We start from the raw sequence: 17,114 nt of genomic DNA, 5'->3' as shown, positions 1-17,114 counted from the left end.
CAGTAAATGAGGCACCGACTGCTACAGGTTTTCTGAGAAGCATAGACTCAAGCAAGCTATTTTATTTGATCATCAAAATGTTAATAGCGATCAAGTGGAGGGTTTCTAAAACTAAACTAACAAAACAAAACCAATAACTAACACACATCTACAATGTGGCACAGCATGAACATAAATACAGTATTAGACTGAATTATACCATATTATTCTGTAAATATCTACGTTGTACAAACACGTTTTGCATATTTATACCATGGCACTCTCATGTAACAAGCAAATCGCATAAATAACAGAAAATGAGTGTATCACTATCCCTATGGTGTGTGTGTATTTATAGAGCCATGTAATGCTTCATCGACGTTTAGCAACAAAAATTATGCATATTTTCTACATACAAAGGTGACAGTCATATTTAATCCTCAGTGGACCAACAGCACATGACAAATATAAGCAAGTGTCACGGTTAAGCAGCAGTCGGTCACAATCAATAAATCAGTAGCTAAAAATAATAAAGAGAGACAGTCCGATAATCAAGCGACTGTAAATGCATTTAATCTCCTCCAGCTGCACAACATTGAAAAGCACGATATGATTCTGTGCAAAAGATGCTGAGCTCAATTCAAGCGCATTTTTTTCTACGTTCGACTCTTCTTCACTGTGCTTACTCACAGATACAGGCCTCCGCTTGGCTCTGTCTTAATTAATGACTAATTACATCCCATTGATTCTAATTAGAATCACAAATTCAAGAGTGGTAGAAAAGGGAGTGTGTCGCTAGCTTCTGTCTCTCATCTACTCTGAAATATTCCCTCTTCATACCGAAATAAGCACAGAAAACACGTTCCATGCTTATTTATTTTGCTTGTTCTAACAATCCCAGAAGACTGGCGCATTTTAACCTTTGTACTCGCTTTTAAATATGGATATAGTTGAATTTGAAATTATTCACTTCTTTACAATTTGACATGTGGGATTTTACAGTATAGAGCAGGAAGTGCATTATGGGTTTTAGGGTTAGAATTTTTGGTGGTAAATTGTACAAAAGGGCTGCAAAAATAATGGTAACGCTAAGCTTTATGGGCCTCTATTCTTTTTATAGAAAAAACGGCTTCGCCAAGGTCATGGTTTCAATCCCAGGGATTGCACATCCTCGAATACAAATGTATTGTATAATGCAATGTAAGTCTCTAAAAGCCTCTGCCAAATGCATAAATGCAAATCCAGAAATATCGACTACTTCGAAAAACATTAAACTGGTTTAGTTCTCGTCCAAAAAAACATCCTGTTTCAGTTTCGGAACAGTGCACAAATGTTTAAACAGAATACAACCAACAGAACATTTATAACCAAATCAAATTGTTAAACATTTACACTTAATTATACAATAAATACATTGGACCAGTGTTTCATTGGAAAGTGGTCTATAGTAAAGAAGTACATTATTAGGAGTACATATAGATCTCTTTTTTTAAAGCACCAATTCTTTTACTTTTATTAAAAATAAACAAAAATCAGCTATAGAGTACTGTAAGTACTGTACATAAAAATACGTTTTCATAAATTCTCTCCCTACCATATCTCGATTGACAGCGTTAATTGCTTAATCTATAGTTCGGTTAATCAAACTATATTGATATTATGTTAATATTCACATTGATATATTGGTGTTAATTATAATGGTGTATAACACAATTTTGCCATCTATAGCGTTTTTTCTTCAATTTACAGTATATAAATTAACCTGCAATTTTCAAACAGAGATGATGATAGAGAGGCAAGAGTTACAGTTTATAACATTAAATATTTATTTTTTAATAATCACAGTAAGTCAATCTATTGCAAAATAGTAAATAAAACTATAAATATGGGTGATTTATACACATGGATGCTACAAAAACTAAAAGAACAGGTGCCACACACTGTTAAAATCAACAATAACACTTGGTCTGAATGCTCCGACTTTATTTGCATACTAATATTTACTTTTGACGTCTACAGGTTCTTCCAGCGCTCTTAAAGTCAAGGGGTGACTGCGCTATTTGGATAACCTCAATTTGCACCACCAATGGGAGTTCAAATACAAATGCCTAAGAAAGAAAATCTGCACTTTTCTCTGTGCGGCGGATCCCTGTATCAGCAGGATCCTCCATCTATTAGAGATTCAGTCAGCGCTGCAAAAAAAGGTTGACTATGGTGATGCCATGTTTCGACTCCCCTTAAATTTTCCAAGCACCACATCTAAAAAAGGTTTTGAAAATGGATACATTTATGATGAGCTGGATTTCTTAGTTCACACGACCGCTCTATCTGGGTTGAACAGACACGCAGACTCACCCGTTTCAGAACCCTTAAATGAATGCAAATTTTGGTTTTGTTTACATCTCCGTGTTGACGCTGTCCTATTTTTATATTCATTTCAAATAATTTATAAATAAAAACACATTGCAGACGCACTAAAATGGCATGTAGACATCTGTTCAACAGAACGAATGCAGACCAATACTAATGTTTCTGGTTTTATTTAACACATTTAAATCATCTAAGCATAAAAGCCTGCTAATATGACTGTACAATAACCTTCTATTGTGCGTGAGTGAGTGTGCACTCAACATGAGTAACAGGAACACACAAGTAAAGTGACTATTCTTTATAATTGGTGTACACAAATGCTACAAATTAGGAAAGGTCAGACAGTCAGCAAGATAAAAGGCCCCACTAAAAAGAGTTTGTCTCAAACAAAACAATCAGAACCATACCCAGATGCCATTTCTACAAATAGCTTCATCAGTTCAATTCTAATTTATTTATATAGCTCTTTTTACAACGTTGCGTTGTCTCAAAGCGGATTGAAATCACAGAAATCAAGAAAATATACAGAAAATGTGTGTATTCTATATAAAGAATATATATGTCAACATATACTGTATTGGACTTTTATTGTCCAAGGCAACAAACAAATGAAAAGGATATGGATGTTGGTCATGTTCTTTATCCAATCTAATATCAAAGCTGAAAATATATATTTTTGAATGATCAGCATAAATCACACCAGTGCAAACATGCAGCAGAAAGAAAAAAATATCGCTCAAAAGACTCAACGTCCATCCAACAGCAACATTACCGCAGGTTTCTTTCGTTTTATGGCACTATAAATACGGGCACCTTGCCGTGTGCAAGCCGTAATGATTAAAAGCCTGTCTTTCTGGATAAGAGGCTTTGCAGCGTTTTTGTTTAACAGACCTGATAGTGATTATCACAGGATAAACCCTCCGGCAGCGCCCTAAATCAGCTCTGGAGAGACTTTTCACTCACTCAGTCATCTGTCAGTCAAAAGGGCACTTAAGGGCAACCAATAAACTTTGAGCCTCTTCCAAGAAGTACAACATCCTCGCTGTATTTCCACTCCATTCTGGTGAAGTAATTAACCCCAACCCGCTGCTTATTAGAGGAGACTCACGGGGAGCGGAGGATGAGAGGAAATGAGAAATCACAGCTTCCCAAAGACGCAAATTCACTCCTTGGAGACAGTGACATTTGTTCGGTTCTTCATAGACAACATTTTCTGCAGTCAAAGCAAATATTCTCTTTGACTACACAAGGGATATCAACAGTCAGGTAACATTTAAAAATAGGTCATATCCACAGAATTTCTGTGTATCACAAAAAAACATTCAAATAAAATACTAACTACATCAAAGAGATGTAGAGTGAAACAGATATCTGATTTACATGACATGATTATCGCCGCCACATACATTGACAATAACTATATTGGCTAAATATGTTTTATCTTTCTTTGGACAAAAATTCACACTAAATAAAACAAGTGAAGGGAGGCGGAGAATAAGATTTAAATCATTGTGGATACTCACCCTCTTGTCATTTTAAACCTTTTTGACTTTCTTTCTTCTGCAGAACACAAAAGAAGAGATTTTGAAGAAAGTTGGTAAAAGAACAGAGATGGTACCTTTTCACGTCTATTGTATGGACACAAAACCAATCCAAGTGAATGGGTACCATCGCTGTTCGGTTTCACAGCATGCTTTGAAATATGTGTGTGTTGTGCGGAAGAAAGAAAGTTATAGAGGTCTAAAATGACAAGATAGCGAGTAAATAATGACCGAATTTTGTTTCTTGGATGAACTTGTAGGCAAAACTTTAAAAAGATACTGAATAATTTACAATATCATTGTGTTTGTATATTAACACAATTTGATAAACAGGGTTTTATATACAGTATTGCCCCAAACTGTCATCCAAACAAACAATTTTAAATAGTTGTCAACAATATTTAAACAATGTTGTGAAGACATGTGCACTACAGCACAAACAAAAATAGTCAGTATGATAAATAAGGGACTATTGTTTTATTGTTGCTGTTGTTATTCTCACCGTCACCTGCTGTATGGATCAGATTATACTGTGATTATGTGTGATGGAGGTCTAAGGGTAGCTCAAGGCAACAACTGCTTTTGACACATTTTCTCTCATTCAACTGGAGTTCCTGACAAACTGAAACAAGAAAGTGGCATAGGAGATAATTTTATAAATAACCTGTTTTTAGTTCATAAGTTTAATATCTATAAAATAAGACTGATGTAGTCATATCATAGCTGTCATAGCATATCATAGGCTATGGAGAATTATCTCCATTAATTCCATACATTCACAACATTTACTTGACTTGTATGGGGAAAAAAATAAACAATGGGGGAATTCATCCAGCTGACCTACAAACTGCCTGAAGCTTACTGGAGTACACCATAATTGCCAAGAACAAAGTATGCTAGGAATTTTACTTGGTGTAGCTGTTGATATAAGAACCATTAAACTAAAACCATGTTGATATAAACTAATCATATTTCTTAGAGTGTATTAATTCATCCATTAATACCGTGATACTCTAAAATTCAGAGAATCAATTATTTTGAATAATACAAGCTTGGGCTGAAATTGTGCGGCATTGGGTTGTTTCCAACCATCAATAAAAACCAAAACTAACCTAATTTCATGTTTACTATACCAGTACAAATATAAATCAAAATTCAAAGTCACTCTTAGTATATTGTAAAAGTATAAATCGTGCATACAATATAGTAAATGCCAATTGTACATCTAAAATAAGACATGAACAGATATAGTGTGTAAATCCATCCACGCCACTCCACATTAACTAAACAGAACAAGGGATTAGTGTCGAAAATGATTTTGTTGTTCATTCTCTTTGGATTTCAGCTGAAAATCCACGACAGTGCTAAAGAGCTGCTGCGCTGAAGCCTCAACTTGAGGATGACAGAGAGATGAAGCAGACCCTCCTCCAGGCTGTTTGTACCAGCTGTTGGAGTCACATCTGGCATGTACCTCTTCCACATAAATCATTCATTCTGGAAAGGACTTGAAGGTAAGAGAAAGAGAGAGAGAACCTGTGTAGAATGTTTAGACTGCACTTCTCACTTCATTGTAACATGCAGATGTACTGCACACACCTAAACCTGTAACCAAGGGTCATTCCTAAAACCTTTCCTCGGATATCTCGTCCCATGTTTCACAGTGTTTACAGTTTGCCATGGTTTAGAAATGATGCTGCCATTGGAATTACAAGTTCACAACTTCGCATAACTGGAATTTCACACGAACAGCCTTTTACGTTGTATTTGCCACTGGGAAATTTGGAGGTAACTTTGATGCCCAAGTGGGAAACCGATTGCTGCAGTGACTGACCTTTTTATTTATTTTTCTCAACAACAGTCTCTGGAATTCATTTGGACTTGTCCTCCATGTTTTCTGACGTTTTATGACTAAAAAGCACTTAAATACGATAAGAAAGTTGGATATTTCCAAAAGCACTTGAGGCAGCATTAATCTTACGTCTTAAGATTTCGCAATTTCACACAACATATGTAATGTACTGTTCTTATTTTAAGTTTAAAACATAATTGGACAAAAGCAGCATGCAACAAGTAGCAACCTGTTTTAGAAATGCTTGTCCATCTGTGGACCATAGAGTTGCTCTGGCTCTCAGCAAGTCTTGTGAAACATACAGAACAAATAATAGTGTCTCTAGTTTACAAGGTTGCACCCCAGCATTAAAGTATAAACACAGCGTGAACATACTGTGATTGTACAAAGCTCATGAATTTTTAATGAGGCCATTTACGATTGGTTGTCTGATGCTAAACAACTTGCCATAAAATTGTAACGCTTTGTATAATTTCACACCGTTGACTTTTGGCAACGCAAAAATGTGGCTAACCCTGCTATAAAACAGTATTTTATAATCCAGAGATTAAAAACAGAGCTCTGTCTCTTTCATAGTTATGCTAGACTTTGAGCATGCAAAATTTGTTCGGACGGTGCTGCGGAAATGGGCGGGAGTGATACCGCCATCTTTTACACTTCTGTACCGAGAGGTCAAGCAGTAACGTTTTGATCCTCAATTGGTCTCACAAACTCACAAAATGCGAATTCCCGGGTCAGCGTTCAACAAACTTGAACTTTGCTACGCAGTGACATGCGAAATATCTTCGGACGGGCTTGGGTTTCCAGTCTGACGCATTCACATGTGTATGAATGGAAGTCAATGGAACGAAAAGTCAAGTGTGACTGTGAATTTATAAATGTGAAACGTTGATTAACCCTGGATTAAAACCCAGTACTGACCCAGGGTTAAGTCTAGCAAGCTTGCTAATGTCCTCCTGCCCTTTTGAAATGACACATTTAAAACCTTCCTTAGACTACAAAAATAGCAGTATCAGCACCAGCCTTTTCCTTGTGTGGGTGCAAGTTCCAGAAATTGGAGAAAGCCTATATCATAAAGCAACAAAGAGAAAATCTGTGAAAAATGACCCAAAACAGTAACAGATTTAGCTACATCTATTTTTTCGGAATGGAACCTACTGTAACACCGCTACAGCTCAGCAAGCACAGATAAAACCCCAACAATCCACGAACATGCAATAAAAGTTAAAAGTGTTAAAAGTAAAGAATGCTCTGTAATGCATTGCTCTCCAGGCCCATTCCTGAAGCCCACATTCACTGGCAAACAGTAAAACGTGTCTGTGGCAGCAGCGAGGGAATGTTTGCTCAAGTAATCGTCTGTAGCAGCCTCACAGCTCTGTGAGGTTTGTTTGTGCCCTTGGGTATCGAGTGCCACACTGTCTGTCTGCATCCCACATCACCAGATCCAGTTAGTAATTATGATGGAATCAACACTGTTACAAACAAAACTTTAACGTGGCTATCACAAAAACATTCAAAAGAACACCATTACTAGCTACGGTCTACTGCGGGAATCCTACCAGACATCCTTGAGCTACAGTAGGATATTCAGGGAGGCAAAAAATAAATCCTTGCTCTTGTAAACTAATAACTGCAAACTTGATATGTTCTTCTCAGGTTTGCTACAAATGAATATTTTGAATTTAAAAACAAAGCTTCTGCAAGGGTGAGAAAATACAATCACTTGTATTGCAGGCCATTTGGCAGACAGTCTTCTTTTGAAAGCATGTTTTACTAACTGGAGGGAAGCCCCCACCCACTTGTGGAAAAATAGATATATCCAATTATAATGCGCTAAATCTTTCAAAACAAAGAAATGCATTCATAATACATGACACAAACGGAAAACATGTTGAGTGCAAACTGCCGAAAGATCTAAAACTACAGACAAAAGCAATCACCCACTTTTCATAATTAATGTTCAGGCTAGAGCCAAGTTCATTAAACAAGAGTCCCTGAAGAGTGAAGATGAGGAGCTTGCAATCATCAATGGCCTTTGTGAAGCTGCCAGTTCTCGGAGTGTAGGTCGTACCTGCATAACAGTCTCATTAACAAGAAGGTGAGATGCAAGTCGGGCAGAACATGATAAATGACAAACTAGTATGCAGGTCAGCATCATGAAATTCTGCATCTGCTCTGTTTGTTTTGTTGCACATGAGAGGCAGATACTTCTAATAATGGTCTACTATTTACGAGCAAGCTCATGCCGGGTCAGGTTTGTCCTTAGCTATGCAACACTGCAGACAAATATTTACCATGGTAACCAGTGTCTGCCAAAATACTGTAGTTAGGGGTATAACAACCAAACTTTGGAATTCATTACAAAATGTATTAGTATGGTCATCATAGTATAGCAAAATAGATTTGTTACTACTGTAAAATTACAATAATTATTTAAAATGGTGTCTCATTCAAACAGAAGGTTTCCAGAAATATTTCCGTTTTCATTTATTTCTGACACTGGCAACTACACAAAGTTAGTTTATTGTAAGGAAACCCTGTTATACATGTATAGTGTTGATACAGTAACAATAACAATAACTGTAATATATTATTATCTGTATTATATAGTAAAAAACTCGGTAAAGTTTTGTAAAGGAGGATTCAGATCAACAACAAAGTTTCTGGCCAGAAATATGCAACAATCTGTTCATGCATTACACTGGAAAATAATATTAGTTACATAATACAAATCGTGCTGATTTTTTGCTTCTCGGCTACATAAGGACATTTTCTCGCAAAACAAATCCCCAAGAAGGACTTGATGCACCTCAAGTATTTTAAACGCCCACCAATAACTCTAAAGCCCCCACAGAACAAAAGCGCAAAATAACGTGAAAGACAGAGAAACAGTACCGATGTATAGCCACGTCACAGCAATAACAACAAATACATATATCGTTTACCTTGAATGTGCTGGTTAACTACATTCTCCAGTCGATCCAGTCTCTCTATAATCCGCAGAGTTTCTCCTTTCCTATCGCCATCCAACTTTTTGGCCGGGACGGGCATCGGCACTTTGATGTACATATTAGCAATGTAATTAGTCACCCATCCGACGTACAAAAGACACACAATGTTGGTCATGCCACTTAGTATCACACACGTAGACACCAAAGTTTTGGTTCTCCTGGTGCAAGCCATCCCGACACCCCTCCATATACAGTAGAGTCCGAGCGGACAAGTGCGCCTGTCCTTATGAACCAGCTTGGAGAATTACGCGTTAGTTCAATCCTTGCAATTGTGTGACGAGCCTTAAGCAAAGATTATTCTGGGTTAGTACTGTCCGTGCTTGATCATTCTGACTCTATGGTGTTCAGATCTAACAGATCCCAGCCTGCTGAAATGTGTAACCAGCTTCTTGCTCCAACACGAAGCGCCGCGTCCTCCATCGGTAGCGGTGCGCAGCGTAAGAAGAGAAGCGAAGGTGTATGCCAGTGAGTGAGCGTGTGTGTGGTTTGATCCTCATCCTGTTGACCAATGAGATGCGACAGAGCAGTAATCTTTGCAGAACGACGAAATAATATGAGGATGTGTGCTCTATTAAACCCAAATACTAGGTTTTATTACATACAAAGTATTCCCTAGCGTTCCATAAAAACAAACATGGCTCAGAGAAAATAGGCAAACATAATAAAGGAGGATTTTTTATCACTTCGGAAATCTTGTTTCATTTAGAAATATTACAAATGTACTGCATGCAAAAGCCGCTCGTGTAAATCAAAGCAGAGGGAACATACTAAAGCAAACAGGATTCTGGCTCTTAGGAAGTGTTCGGGCGGAGGAAATCATTATTTGTACAAGAAGCCAAGCAAGTACAAACAAGCAAGTACTGTAACCTACATTCATTCCGTATTTTAATGGCTGTTAAGTTTTTACGTTTGGAGTGTGTTCATTCCTAATACATTTTACGTTCATATAGGCTTAATCATTTTTAATGCATACAATATTTTGGTTTGTCAGTCAATAATATAATAATAATCAGATTAGCCTAAAAATAATATTATTATTATAATAATAAACTGCTATGAGAAAACTAAGAAAGAGTAAAATAAAATATTCACCCGCGAAATTGCGCAAAGGAAACAGGGCATGACGCATCACATCCAAAAAGCCCATTCACACAATACAAGCACTTAACCGGGACTAAATTTGGCAAACGATTGCACACAACTATCATTTGCGCATGTAGCCCATATCTATTCTAACATGTAAGCAGAACATATAAATCCACAACCATTAGCAAATCAGAAGCACCTGTTTGACGGCCATTAGAACTTAACAAGTGTGAATCGACTCTCAATTATCGGGTATATGGTGACTTCCGTGCGCACGCGCAGTGAGCTACAACTTTTGCAATTTTGCACGTTTCTGTCCAATGAGCTGTGCGCAAAGGCTATTAATCGCTTGAGTTGAAAGTCAATGATTGCATCTCCGTACGTTGGCTTGTCAAACCGCCATAAAATAATATAAATAGAAGAAGAAAATCAATGGGAGGTCCTTGGGAGGATTCGGATGCGTCTTCCGGGAGTCGCATTTGTCGATCGCATACGTCATCGAAGATGAACACAAGAAATGGCTAATATGGTCACCCTATACGACACCTGTGACATTTATTATAGTAGTGATCTGTCGGTCATACAGTAAGCTTAAACAGGTTCAGTATACAGTTCATATACCGTTTACAGCACACCTGTCACATTTTTAATCTGATCTATAGAGATCTGTCTGTCTGCATGTCATAGACATGTAGCCTATAGCCTGTAGCCTATTCATTTGTCACACTTATATTCTGCATCTCTATAGCCCCCTTCTCTTGTTGCTTGTTTATGTGTAGGCTACTGTATATTAACTCATTCCCCACCCGCATTTTTTTTACATTCAGAACGATCCCTTACGAAAATTTACTATGGTTTTACTACAGTCAAAATAGAAAAAGCATGGTTTTACTAGAGTTAAAACCAAAATACCATTGTTACTGTAGTAAAACAAAATAAACATGGTTTTAAAAATCTAGTTTTTTGTTTTTCATAGTAAACCATGCTTACTGTAGTAAAACCATGGAAGTAATCAATGGACCAAAAAACATGGTTACTACACTTGTACCACAAAAAATGTTAATTTTTGTAAGGGATGATACAAACGCACACATAGTATTTACTGCTTTCGGGTCTGTATATGCGGTGAAAGGTTGTTAACAGTCCCACCTTATCTATAATATATCTTTAAATAATATCAAGCATGACTTCATGTTAAATAAGCTTTCAGTCAAATACAAGATTTTCTGACATTTTATGAGGCAGAGTCATTTATTAAATCTACATTAATTTACTGTAAGATGGCTGCACTCGACTTCACAAGGTTTTTCAGAGAGCATCCAAATGGCCTTGCAAAGACTGAAAAGAAAATGTGGTTCTAATATGCACGTATGCTCTTTTTACAGGGAAATTCACACATAATTTGATCCTTATTAGTTTTTTTCCAGCCGAGTAAGCATATCACTTCATATCAGTTGTTTTAAAATAAAAAAAAATATGTATTTTCATGTATAAGAAATGTGCATTAAACAGATTTACGTATTTAAAACCATTACTTTGTGCATAATAAACAACTGTGAATTGTATACCTTTTTTACAAGCAATGCTATAGAGTAGTCTACTCTACATATGGAGCTTTTCAGGGGGCCTGTATAAAGTATGACTTTGTTTTATATTCACACATTAATGACGTAAGAGTGGAGATAATAATGTAATTTGACAATTTATTTCATACCATTCACACAAAATTCAAAGCAGGACGCTGTCTGGTTTGGACGTTATGTACTGCTCAGAAACCGTAATTGGGTAATACATTAATATGCTGGTCAGGGTCTGGTGGGAGTCATCTTATATGGTGGGTGTTAAATCAAGGATAATATTGGTATTCTTTTAACCGTCCAGCAGTAATAAAATCAACATAATAAAGTAATGTACAGTAAAATGGCAACATCTGCTTACTCCTCTAGAGTCATGAAAAATCAAGTTGTGAGTTTGATATTTTGTCCAAATCATGAGGTCATGGGGTCATGACCAAGATTGTTATGTCTGAGCACATGTAATTCCACTTTGAACCACAAGAAAGTGACAGAGGTTCTTAAATAGATTATTTTCATTTTATGCGGATATATGAGTGATTGCATATGGAAAAACCTGCCCACCACAATCATTGCCAGTGTATTGCGATTATGTGGGCATTTTTTTATGGTTGCTAGATCTTTATCTCCTGGTTTAAAGGCATGGTGGGTGATCCTGTCCAGAATTTTTTGTGAATTTTCATGTTGGATGGAAATATCTATCCTGATAGCAATCAAGAATTTTTCTAATTCTATTTCATCTGTGAAAGGAGTAGAACCAAAAAACATTCGACCAATCAAAACGTTATTGCCGAACACTGTGACTGGTCATGTTTACATGTTCAACCCTTTTTGCATACCACTGCCCACCCTGTTCACGCAGACATCAAACGTCATCAGTGTGCTAACGTCTGCTGTGTCAATGGAGAATGGCGGACAATCCGCAAAAAAAGTCAATCTACAAACAGTGACAAGAAAACTGGAATTAACATTGGTTCATCTTTTACACGATGGAGACAGCTCTGGCAGGCAAAGGGTCTGAAAGAGGATACCATGGTTACTCTCCTTCTTTTGGACAGGTATGTACAAGCTTCGATAAGAATTTGATGGACACGTGGATTTACAACATACATTCATGTGTTTGGAGGAGACGTGACATTGGACGGCGAATCACATAGAGGGTGGGATAATAATTTCAGTGCCTAGCAGGCTAAAGTTAGCACCTTTCCAATTCAAATCTCACAAAGTAATAACGCACCATTTCTTAAAAAGCTGTATGATTTGAGGGGTTGTTTATATGCGTCACAATTTACATGCCTACGTTTACTTATAATTTAGCGGATGCTTTTATCCAAAGCGTTTGAGAAATGAGGAGCATCACGAGCAATTAATCATACATGAGAACAATACTCATAGTACCACAGTGCCAAGAATAAGGTAGAACAGGAGCTGTATAAAAAAAGCAACTGCAAAAGTTAAAAGCAAAAAGTAGAGCGTGCAAGAGTGGTAAAGCTTCTGAGGTAATGTTGAAGCAAAGATGACTTGTGTGAAATCACAGCGAACGTGTTTTTGTCAGATGGTGTGAGACTGATTCTGGTTGACATTGATCTCTCTCTTCTTTGTATTGGAGCTGAAATGTGATGCTCTGAAGCATCATACGTACGTGTTGGCGTCACCCCAGCACTGTGGAAAAGCAGACCTTTTCCTATTGCCTTGATGTGGGTGGCTCGAAAGATTAATGGCAGTAAATGTGCTGTGAGGTGGAGAATTCTCCTGAAATATAAGTACTAATATAATAAGCCCTAAAGGGGTTGAGACTCAAAGGTGCATCATCATTTATAATCTTTTACCGAAGCGTCAGCTTACATGCCAACATGTCAGTTCTGTGCTTTTTTTTATAGTGAAACATTGAACTGTAGATTTGTTCTGGTTGTGTTTATCTAGAGCGAGTAATATTAAAAGGGAGAGTTCATCTAAAATGAAAAGTCAAAGAAATGTTAGGCTCAAAGTTTGTTCACTTCAGTTGTTTTGAATTTCATCGCATTGTTTTTCTAATTTCTCCTCGTGTTTTAAGGAGGTCTGGGTGAATAAACAATGACAGCATTTCTTTGTTTAAACTAATGTGCCACAAAAAGATTAAAAATTCATAAGGTACTCAAGTTATTATTATTTGTCTTATAGGAGGTTGTTGTCGTAGTATCGATTCCAAATACTTGTTGTGCATTCTGTATTTCCAATCACTTGAAAGACGAGCATGCCGCCAGGAGCTGGAATTACATCACACCCTCATAAACATTTGATTGTGGGCAGGATCGCGTGTCATTCCTATTATTTGCAGCATTTCTTATGTTTAATTGAACTATGATCATAATGTCAGTTTTCAGCGCCAGCTTCCTTTCTCCAAAAGCTCCAGGGAAGCAGAAATCGTAACTGAAGCCGACGTACAGCGGCGGGTTTCCCCCTGTGCACCAAGCCATTCTTATCTCATTTGAGAGACACTGGGAGGTTTATGGAGCCCTGCTTCATCATAACCCTCACACAAAGGTAGCGGCAGAGAGGCCAGAAGTATGATGAATGCTCGAGGAAAATGAAAAATGCGATGCTGCAGAGACAAGAGAAAGAAGGCGATGTCACAAAAGACTGGTTATGTTCTCTGTGTGGAATTTATCAAGCTTAATTGTGACAAATTTTTCTGTCTTAAAGATGCACCACTGTGCTTTAAAATCTGACGTTGTGTATTTATGTGCTGTATGGTGGAAACAACTGCCTCTTACCATCTTTCTCTCCAGGATACCATCCAACCCTTATTCTACCAAACTCAATGAATTTGAACTTCCTGTGACACTTCATTTCCATGAGCACATGGAGTGGACATTTGGGTAGCTCTAAAACAAAATATATTAATACAATGCCCAAAACAGAATAAAAAATGTAACACATTTAATGGTTATAATTGGACTTGTATTTGTTTTAATGGAAACTAATGCATATTGGTATGTGATGGATTCTATGGGTGCGGTGTTATTTGTTATATTAAATGATTTTAATGAAACCTTTTTTATTGGAAACCATCAGAAGTTCTGTAATGGTTTCTATTTTTTATTGCATAACATTACAGTTCACTTTATGTACATTGGTTGAAGTCAGATGATGTCAAACAGACACTTCCTGTCAAATCGTGCAATGAATCATCATTATAAGCTTGTCTGTGAATCGGGGTGAGTTAAGGAGACAGTTTTGCTTATTTAAAAAAAAACATATACTTTGCAGCTTTAATAAACATATAGTACATTAAAAATATTTCACATTGGATTTCTATAACTGTCTTTTGGCTTTACAGCCATTTATAATACTAATGGGATAAACATTTCTAGCAGATATTAAACATTTCTTCAATGTTATTCTGTAATTCAATTAAAAAAATAAAATTCATGTACAGTAAAGATGTATAAAAACGTTAAAAAAAATATTTTTTCATTGGAATTCCTAATGAGACAAAAATATATAATTTTCTTAATAGTAAATTCTCTTAATCTATATATGTGATCCTGGACAACAAAACCAGCTTTATGGGTACATTTTTTGAAGTCAATAGTTTTACATCATTTTAAAGCTGAATATTTAAGCTTTCTATTGATGTATTGGTTGTTAGGATATGATCATATCTGCAGGGTATATAGCTGTTTAAATCTCTAGAATCTGAGGGTGCAAAAGAATCTTATTGAGTTCTTATAAGAATTAAATATTGAGAAAATTACCTTTGAAGTTATTAATCAGGGGCACTGTGGCAGGCCATCCATTTAGAAAAACATGATCTTTACTTAATATCCTAATGATTTTGGCATAAAAGAAAAATCAATCATTTTGACCAATACAATGTATTTTTGTCTTTTACTAAAAATGTTCCCTTGCTACTTGATCAAGGGTCACATATAAACAACAATAAAAACTAGTTTTTCACCACAGGGGGACTTTCATTTTCTTTGTCTCAGCGGCCCAACCATAAATACATTCAAACGACAATGAAACATTGATATGAACTAGCGATTTCAGTCCTTGAAGTGGAGAAAATCTATGACCATGGTTGTCCAAGAAGAGAAATGAAGTGTCTGACCATCTCTCCAGGTCTCCTCTCAACATGATCTCCACTTTCTGGAAGACAAATGTCCACTGGTTTTATCAGTCAGTCCATCTCTTTTCCTCTCTCAGCAGCGAGTGGGAGACTGATTCAGACTCGTGATCGATGTAGACCAGGTCAGTTCATTCCTCCCGGCGAGATGGCTCGACCGTTGTACCGGTGGACTGATTTACGCTGTGGGGTGGCAGCTTGGGATTGGGGACATAAATGATTCTACACCATTGATATTACAATGTTTTATTAAATTAATGTATTCATTTAATGAATACTGGTTGGTTTTGTACAACCCTAAGCAAATGTTATATTCCGCGGGGATTTTTTTATTAATATCTGGGGGATGGCAGTCATAACAGAATTGAATCATTTGGTGAGATTACAAGTGGGTGTAGAATGATTCACGTCCGGAAATTGATTAAAAAAGAATCAGGTTTGACTCAAGTGCACTTCAGTGAATAAGTGAATGTCAAATACTGCACCACAGGGAAAATAATTTATAAAATGTGGGCTTACGATTTTGCCATATAGGGAATGAGACACACAAAACAGTTTAAACAGACCACTTTGGAAATAATAACTATACTTCTGCTTTACAAGATCGTGGATGTTCTTAAAATAGGCATACGTAGCTAATTCTGTTCCATACAAAGACAGAAGTGTTTGTTTGTTTTTTTCCACTGCTTTATCAGCAAGATATAACTCTGGCTCAAATAAGAAAACTGAAACAGATGGGGAAGTCAAACTTCACAAACGTAGACCCCTGTCGTGCACTATGAGGACAGAAAATGATATTGTGCCCAGTGTCTCTATACAAAGCCAGATGGTCATAAGATTCTAATGCCTCATGGGTTTGTGCAGAGAGAAGTCCGACACCCTCGTGAGCCACCTGACCGCTGTTATTTGATCAGACTGGTGCAATATTCCCGATGAGTGTGTTGTTTGTGTTTTGGATGCTGGTTCAGTCTCTTTTGATTAGCTCATAGTGTACTCTGCAGTTTTCATAAAACATCACTGCATGTCAGATATGATGGATGTGGCAGTCGCCGCATGGAGCTGTCTGATTTTAATCTGATTTAATGCATCATAAATCACACAAAAAACATAATTGCATACAAACGCAAGAAAGAAAGCAAACTATGCCTATAACAAATTTTCAAACTCAATAACACTTCATATGGAGTGTTAAAGATGGGAAGAATCACACTTAATTTAACAGACATTTGCCTTTGGCAGATCATTTTATCCTTAGTGACATACAGGGTAGTCCTATGTACATTTGACCAAACCCGTGACCTTGGATTTGCCAACACCATGTTTTACCAGCTGAGCGACTAAATCACTGACTTGCAATATGTGACCCTGGATCACAAAACCAGTATTAAGTAGCACGGGAACATTTTAAGTTAAGGCCAAAAATACATTGTATGGGTCAAAATGTTGACTTTTGTTGACTGAATGTTGGTTTTGTTGTCCAGGGTCACATATATAGATTAAGAGACCATTTTAAAATATTTTCAGTGTTTCTAAATTTATTATCTGTAGGAAGGGCCTTTGACTATTATATATTTTTTGTCTTTTTGTTGTAGGGGA

The 17,114-nt window shown here is 36.8% G+C and overlaps 1 protein-coding gene across 1 annotated transcript in view; it reads right to left on the bottom strand.

The window, feature by feature from the left end:
• galnt18b (UDP-N-acetyl-alpha-D-galactosamine:polypeptide N-acetylgalactosaminyltransferase 18b) overlaps positions 1-9,903 on the bottom strand; it is a 69,704-nt gene extending 59,801 nt beyond the window's left edge. The window contains exons 1-2 of the mRNA XM_056747980.1: positions 9,843-9,903; positions 8,685-9,248 (exon numbers count right to left, since the gene is read on the bottom strand). Of these exons, the coding sequence (XP_056603958.1) occupies positions 8,685-8,922 (238 nt within the window). The 5' untranslated portion in view covers positions 8,923-9,248; positions 9,843-9,903. The remainder of the gene's footprint in view (positions 1-8,684; positions 9,249-9,842) is intronic.
• Positions 9,904-17,114: the final 7,211 nt, after the last annotated feature.

The sequence above is a fragment of the Triplophysa dalaica genome, chromosome 1, assembly GCF_015846415.1.
Source record: "Triplophysa dalaica isolate WHDGS20190420 chromosome 1, ASM1584641v1, whole genome shotgun sequence".
Lineage (NCBI taxonomy): Eukaryota > Metazoa > Chordata > Actinopteri > Cypriniformes > Nemacheilidae > Triplophysa > Triplophysa dalaica.
This window is presented reverse-complemented; position numbering and strand designations above follow the sequence as displayed.